Source organism: Hyposmocoma kahamanoa, unplaced genomic scaffold, assembly GCF_003589595.1.
Source record: "Hyposmocoma kahamanoa isolate Upper Pololo Valley unplaced genomic scaffold, ASM358959v1 82, whole genome shotgun sequence".
Classification (NCBI taxonomy): Eukaryota; Metazoa; Arthropoda; class Insecta; order Lepidoptera; family Cosmopterigidae; genus Hyposmocoma; species Hyposmocoma kahamanoa.
In genome coordinates this window covers 825894-834384 of record NW_020654133.1, presented here as the reverse complement: position 1 = coordinate 834384, position 8491 = coordinate 825894, and the positions used below count along the sequence as shown (strand labels likewise).

The 8491-nt window shown below is 37.3% G+C and overlaps 1 protein-coding gene across 1 annotated transcript in view; it reads right to left on the bottom strand.

Annotated features, from left to right (window-relative positions):
* Positions 1-3635: 3635 nt before the first annotated feature.
* Positions 3636-8491, bottom strand: part of LOC113234252 (brachyurin-like) — a 32501-nt gene continuing 27645 nt past the window's right edge. Inside the window, exons 5-7 of the mRNA XM_026469551.1 lie at positions 5489-5578; positions 3916-4094; positions 3636-3754 (exon numbers count right to left, since the gene is read on the bottom strand). Of these exons, the coding sequence (XP_026325336.1) occupies positions 3650-3754; positions 3916-4094; positions 5489-5578 (374 nt within the window). The 3' untranslated portion in view covers positions 3636-3649. The remainder of the gene's footprint in view (positions 3755-3915; positions 4095-5488; positions 5579-8491) is intronic.

The following is an 8491-nucleotide window of genomic DNA, read 5'->3' as shown; positions in this document are numbered from 1 at the left end:
GAACCTGCTTATATATATAAAATGTTTATCAAATAGATTACTTAGTAAACACGTAAATAAAGGAATTTTTTTATTAATTAATTATCTTGTCATGACAGCCTATGTATTAGGATTACACCTTAAGTAACAAGATAATCAATGACAGAATATGTTCAGATTAATTAAATGATAATTCAAGATAACTTGGTGAATCGGTAATTACTTGATAAACAATTTGTTTAGATAGGAAATTAAACTATTTTTCCGGATTTAAATCGCGTATATTTGTTTTCTCAAATATACTGACGTTTCGGGCCCTTTACAGGTCCCATGGTCATGTTTGAAAAAACAAATATACACGATTTAAATCCGGAAAAATAATTTCCTATGTGTAACAATCGCGAAAACCTAAGAATTCAATTTGTTTAGATATAGACTTTAGCTGTATTTATAGCAAAAGTGACATTTTTGGTTTTGGCGGGGTTGCCCGTCGAAGACCAATACGCCAGCAGGCAAAAGTGCGTTTTTAATGTATTCCACACGTACCAGAACAGTCCCATCTTCTACTAAGTTTTGATTATCGTGTCCTTCCTATTCAACCGTTTGTTCATACGAGAAGGGCACTATTATCTATATAAGCAAGCACACACAGGGACTTTATCATTTATCAGTTAGGTCCTGACCGTAAATCAGGCAAGCGGCTCTAGGCACTAGCCTCATTCATAAAGACAATTGCTACAACTGTGCCAAGCGCAAGTTCGGTCGTGTATTTCGTACTGCTGGCACCTATGGGATGGCTATGCTAAATTCCAACTGACCACCTTGAATTCTATTGAGTAACGCACCAAGAGGTTTATCGATGACTAGGATTTAGGAGAGCAAAGCTGCAAAGCCTTGGACTCTACCGTAAAGTTTCCTACTGCACGATATGTCACGATGGATTTACAAGAAATAGTTCCGCCGAGCTCGTCCTATCATTGGCTGACTAGATATGGGCTAGGGTTCGAACCTAAAGTTATCGATATACCTAAGATTCGTACGAAGCGTTACACTGCCACATTTAAATGGCGTACTGTTTTGAAGTGGACTTACCTGCCTGCAGACTTGTTCCCTGAACGCAATGACTTGGGCCTTTTGAGAGCTAGAGGGAATAGGCATTTTTAGGTGTTCATGCTCATCATCGACCTCATCGTCACTTTCCGTCAGGTAAGACGTCAAATACGCATTCACATTATACATAAAAAAAATCGACAACTGGTATGAGTTGTCGTACGTACATTGATGTCTTCTTTCACAGTCAATTCATCCACTCTTTGAGAAAGCATTTCCAATGGGAAGGAAACGTTTTGATAGCAATAGGGCTCCATACCAAACCTGATCCTGTTTCCTGACTTTAACAGGAATATATATTTTGGAAATATGTCTTTTTGTACGTAATCACAGTAACTTCTTTACTAAAATATCTAATGTACACTCCGTTAACGTCAGAAACAAGGACCGTCTTGTCCTCCCTAAAATAAACAGCACGATCTTTGACCGCAGCACCTATGTAACAGCGATTAGAATTTATAACAGACTTCCAATGGAAATGAAATATTTAAATGGTGATAAATTTAAAGTTTGTTTAAAAAAATGGTTAATGTTAATTAACAAAGTTTTTTACAATCTTAACGAATTTTATATAAAGACATCAAATATTTGACAATTGTATAACTAACTTAATTATAATTTAAATTTATGACATTTAAGTTGTAATAAATTTTAATTGAATTGTAATTTTAAGACATTGTACGCCTGATTTGGGTAAGAATTGTAGATCTAATCACTTGTAAGTAACACCTGTATTTTACAAATTCATACAATAAATGTTTCTGATTTCTGATTTCTGATTTCCTGCCGCGAAACAGTAAAATGCTCGTTACTGTGTTTCGGTGTGTCTCAGATTGACGGGCGCAGTAGGAGTACCCCGCAGATCTTTGCGGTTTAAAGTGGCATAGCAACTGCTATGGGTAGGTTTGTCGCTTACCACCAGGTGCACGACTTGTTCGCAACAATCGGCAAGTACCTTATACTGATTGACAAGTCCTTTCACCACGATAAGAAGAAGAAGAAGGTGAGGTTAGTCTGTTTTGTGAGACCCCCCAGTTTGCGCTGGTATGCATGCAATGGTATGTATGCATGCAATCGCAAGTATGCAGGTGCTGATTACCTTTATCATTGTGATGATAAAGCCGCTTGATTAATCGGTTTTCGATGGCATTAAGAGAGATAATTAAGCCGCTTTATTTCAAAATATATGTACATGTATAGACATAAAAACCTCTAAAAAAATTTGAAGTATATTTTGATGTTATGCATTCTAATAATGCTCATCATTGACATACAATTATATGGACGTCGGGTCTGCGCTAAAAGGTGTCAGAACTTATAGGGCGTTAAAATCGTATACAGAGCGTCATTCACTCTTTAGTCTTCGTTTGTTCGACTGACAGTGAAGCAAGCAAAATTAGACAGTACTGCGATGACATTACAATTTAAATTCAACGTTTTAGCTTTTTCATATTTTTTACATGTCACTACGTTTAAGTAGGTTGACTTGGGACATTGTTTTCGTGGTTTTTGTATTAGACCCGTTGTCTATTTATTTGTAAGTCAATGATGCTCATTATTTTTTTACATATGTCCATATTGTAGTTATTTCTGCCGCCAAGCGGTAATGTGCGTATTCTGCATTCTAGTTGAAGGATATTCAGTAATTTATCTGTTATATATTTAAGCGTCTTATTATTCAATTTATTGTATAAAGGATTGATTTTTTTTGATAAACAAATAATTGCTCAATTGACCTTGATCTCATCTGATGGAAAGTGACCATGAAATCGATGACATGGTTCTAGATTTCACACAAATTTCATTTAAAGTGTAATATCATCATCATCCACAACCTGATTTCACCCACTGCTGGGTATAGGCTTCCCGAAGTTTGTGCCATCCGTCACGGTCCTGTGCTAGCCGCATCCATTGACGCCTCGCGACGCGTACTACATATGTCGTTGACCCACCTTGCAACCGCGCGCCAGACGCTTCTTTGCCCATCCTCAGCCACCAATCAGTCGACGTCTTGCTCCACCTGTCATCACAGTTGAGTTCCATGATCCGAGTTCCAGCATCCTGGACTTTAGTCTATCGTCGGACCTCAACATTCGGAACTCGGTGTAGTCGAACAAAGTGTAGCATCTAAGTTTATTTGAAAAGCGCAACCCCTAGAGTTTCTTGCTCGTTCTTCTCAAGGAAGGCAGCACAGTGGAGTCACAGTGGCTCAAAAGCTTAAAAAATGACGTTTTTGGAATCGAACCCCGGATCTCCTCAACCAGCGCCCACACCACCAAAGTCGTCATTTAATTTAGTTACGATTATCCTGTTAGTACAGGATACCCTAAAGTTACAAACTAGGTTCTCAGTGATTGTCTGTAGGTTAATTCAAAATCGCATCATTTCAAAATTAATGCGGAATAAGAACATAGTAAACTATTTAGGAATTTCGCCACATGGCAAACTTGGCCATAATCTATTCGAAATAAAGAAAAAACAAACTGTAACAAAACATTATATACTTTATTGTTCAACACCATAATTTACTATAAGTTTGTCTTTTTTGGTCTTCACAGATTCACAGCCTGGATGTGATCCAGGAGTGGAAGGTAGTTACCCTGGCGAAAGCTTGCGGGTGGCCTAATTGGCAGCCCGCGCGATGGCCGAAGGACACGATACCGATCTGGAAAGAAAGAAAATATTGAATGAAAAATACCACCAAGCCCAAATACAACTTGCTTAAATACCTTTGGCCAATAAGGGTAACACTCCCTTGGCACTTATCAGCAAGGCTTAAATGGGTTTCTAGGTGAAGTTTAGTAACAAAGGAGTTGAAGAACTTACCAGTTGCCCGTTGTATGCCAAAGGACCACCAGAGTCTCCGCTGCAAGTAGAACGTCCTCCAGCACCAGAAGTACAGATGTTAGAAGCAGGAATTGGGCCGTACGTGTTCGAGCAAATTGCGTTGGTTATCACTGGGAGAGTAACGTGGTGGAGCTGTTGGTTTGTGCCGACGCCTTCGTCTGAGGTATTGGTAGAAAAATTCTAGTCAAACTTTTTGGTGAAGCATCACCAAAAGCAACACCAACCTTGTGGTGAAGCATCACACGATTGTAGCATACAATGGAATTTGTACTAGTACTACATTGAATGGAAAATGATTAACCTTCCTTTCATATTTGTCAAGGTCGATTTGTTATTGGCATCGTGATGCAGGTTGCATCGGTATCACATCGTTTTATGAGAAAGGATGGAATCCCATTTGTGTTTGCTAGTGTTCTCGTGTTTAGTCACATGCGTTTGATTAAGTGCTACTTACATAATGTACAATGCATCAAACCTGTTTAGTGTTTTTATTGATATCAAAGATCGTGGGGCACATCTTTAAAGGCGACATAAAGTTAATAGTTTCGCTAGCACCTCTTTTAGAAATGGAACGTCCTGCTTTGGCGGTATATTTGTGGTTTGACACTGGAATCATGTACATTTCTAAAACCTAACCCTGGACTCTATAGGGAAAAAACGGTTGTTCCGTGTCCTTAATCTACGCCATAGAAATCTTCAAAAGTTCATCACTGACACCATCCTTAACTCTACAACAAACTGCCACAAAGGTTAAAAATTTTGGATAGCCAAGGAGAGAATTCAGTTCTCTATAGAACTGTTAAAAATGCTAGTACACAGTTGATGAATATTTAAGTGACCAAATAATACGGTCGGCGCATTAAAGCACATAAGTCAAAATCCAAAATTATTCATTTGAATTAATACATTTACAGGCTGAAGCACATAAATCAAATTAATTTGTTATTTCATTTATTTGTAACTTTATTGTAGAGGCGTCTTTTTCAAATTTATCATTCTCTTCACATCTTCCAATACTCTAAACAACACAAAAAATATATAGCTAATTATAGATGGACTTATGTGGTTTAGTTCGCCGACTCTAGTATGAATTATAATTTTTATGTTTATAATTTAATATTACATCGAATAGAATTATTGCTTGACCTTGAAATGTTGTATAAATTTTTATTGAATTGATATTCAATTATTTTTATGTGAAATTATTCCACTAGTTTGTTATAAGTATTAATACAAAGATCGAACGCTCTGAATAAAAATTCCTTCGCTCCGGCCGGATTCGAACCCATGTCTTCTAGCAGACTGTGCCAGACGCTAAGCCACGGAACGGTCTAGAAATGTATAATTGAATATTTTATTAATTAATTAGATGGAACGTTTAAATTTTCGTACGCCTCTGTAAAAGGTGCATCTTAGCTGTATTAACAACTTCTATGAGTCTGTACACTATCATGTTATGACCTATGATGACGTAAATATCTAGATTCATTGATTTATATAGTGGTAGTACTTCCCTACTGTTGATATACGAGGATTAATTAACATTTCGTACTGTCTGCTTGACGTCCGAAGCCAACCGCCTGCGCATTCACACCCACGAACAGATTGGAGCCAGATGCCACGGGAATAGCGCGGATGTTGTCTGCAAGAAAAAGAGTGTTGTTTAGATGTTCCATAAATCAAGTTTAAAAAGTATGTTGATCATCACGTACTCATCCAACGACTACAAAGTCAGGGGTTGGCGTTTAATAAAGCTTAGTTCAAATATCCAACGTCATGCTACATTTTTTTATGATACCAAGTGACAGGTGGTGTTAAGCGTCTCAATTTAATTGTCCCTATCTACCGACTGGAGAGATTTATTTATTTCTTTATAAAGGACATCCAACAGCATACATTGTAAAACTTAAAAACTAATTTACATGAGCAATAAGTGTTGCCAATTATAGGATATCACTGAAAAAAATGGTATGACTGATCAGTTTAGAGTTCATTGAATACAATGTAAATTCAAAAGTAACAACAATGATAATAAAAATTAAAAATTTTAAAAGAATAAGACAAAAGTTAGTAATAATAATAATATCGAGTTCTTAGGTTTTCGCGATTGTTACACATAAGAAATGAAACTCTTTTTCCGGATTTAAATCGCGTGTATTTGTTTTTTCAAACAAACCGACGTTTAGGGCCCTTTACAGGTCCCATGGTCACGGTTGACTGAGGTGGTACAGTCTTTAACCAGTTATGTCTAATATTAATGCAAACCACTCTATTTTTTCACTATAGTTACAATAGTTATTAATTAAATACCTTATTTTTAATTTACAGGATGCAGAAGTTTACAAGCTTGACTGTGAGTGCGGTCTCTCTTATATTGGACAAACAAAACGAAGTATTTGTACCCGCGTCAAAGAACATACAGGTGATGTCAAACACCGTCGCGTAAACAAGTCTGCAGTCTGCGAGCATGTCATGGATAAACCTACACATTCAATGAAGTTTGACAAACCCCAGGTCCTTGCAAAAGAAGTCCGTTATCTACCCAGGATGCTGCGAGAGGCCATTGAAATTAAAAAACATCCTAATTTCAACAGGCAAGATGGTTTCTCTTTACCACCAGTTTGGGATCCAGTATTTCCTCTAATGAAAAATCCCAAACAGACATAAGACTGCAGTACTAATTAATATGTTTTAGTTTATTCTAATTTGTATTAATAATTAATAATAAATTAAACTTAATAAAAATTCATTCAATAAATAATTTGTAAAACTTAATGTAGCGTAAATTGGAATGTTTTCTTTGTAAAATTAAAGAGAAGGTATTTAATTAATAACTATTGTAACTATAGTGAAAAAATAGGGTGGTTTGCATAACTGGTTGAAAACTGTACCACCTCAGTCAACCGTGACCATGGGACCTGTAAAGGGCCAGAAACGTCAGTTTGTTTGAAAAAACAAATATACGCGATTTAAATTCGGAAAAATAGTTTCATTTCCTATAATAATAATATTTGTAAAAATTGCAGCAAAATACATTCCAAATTAAAATGATGATAAATAACAAATAGTACAGAGTTACATATTTTTTTTTAATATACAGTATAACAATTATTACAAAAAATTAGGTAACTGCTAAGGGGGACAAATTATTCTTATAATATGCCGTTTAAACGAATGCTTAGTATTCGCGAAAATGTCAATTGTACTGAAAGGCTTGTTGTAAGGCGTGAGACGATCTCGTTCTGGCCATAGTTCGTACGACTTGGTGGAACGTAAAAAACTTTATGAAGTTGGTTACGAGGTTGATGATGGGGCACAACAAGACGAAACAATGATACAAGGGCAGGGCTGTCAAGGCGAGCGTTAACAATATCATGGAGGAAGGCCATGTCAAGAAGCTGTCTTCTATCAGAAATATATACTAAAGTATTTGCAGGCTTCCTCGTATGTGGTGAACTTTTGAGTTAGGGTTTCCTGGAGAGACCACGCAGTCAGTGGCGGCTCACCTAAGGCAATAGCCTTACAGATAACCGGATGAAGTACGTGCAAACGTACTGATCCGGGGTTACGATCTTTGCGAGCTCGCACAGGTCATAGCACCCTTCCCGCATTACAAAGAGGTTGATAGAGAGGGGCACTATAAACAAAACTTATGTAGAAAGATATGGGACTGTCCATAGCAATTGCAGTGCCACTCAGAGCTTTAAATCGCGAAGAACTGTGAAACACTGCCACTGCGCTTGCCACCTTGAGACTTAAGTTGTCAAGTCCTCATCCTCGTCCTCATCATCTGTGAGCCAATTAAGCGTCGAGAGTAATTCAATGAGCCCAAATACGATAGTTCTGTTGTAACTATAGTTGCGGTGTTGGGTAGTCTGCAGACTGTCCTGGTTGTGGAATCAAATCATGGTTACCATATTAATGCAGTGTCATTGGATTTACACAGTCTATCAAATTTGAAGTCGATTGGACAAGTGGAAGTAAATAACTATTCATTTTAAGTATGAATTCCTTGTACAAACTGAGAAATCAGTCCATCCGCTTGGGAGCTACGAGCCTTAATCAAATTCAAAAACATTTATTTCAGATAAAAATCCATATAATGTTTGGCAAATAAGTGGTTAGACTGTGATGTTACTCAACAAAATAATTTATGGTCTAATATTAGTATTACATTATTATTATTTTTTTTATAAAATATAAGTGTGCATTTGACCTCCATCTCACCTGATGGAAAGTGACGATGAGGTCGACGATGGAGCATGCACGCCTAAATAATGCCTATTTAATATAAAGGGACGATGAGGAGTTCAATCCATTTCCGCAGGAGTGGCGAGTCCCACTGATCTGTGAACACACACTTGTGTGCATTCTTGATGTTGGGGCCCCAGTGGAGCCGCCCCAGTACAGATACAAGTTTTCCTCACGAGGGCCATGAAACCATCTGTCTGGGCCTCGGTAAACATCCCCGATGCACTACACCTCCACGGTAGCTCCATCAGCACCCTTGTAACGAAAAACGTTACATACCTCTTTTTTTTACATAATCGGTTAA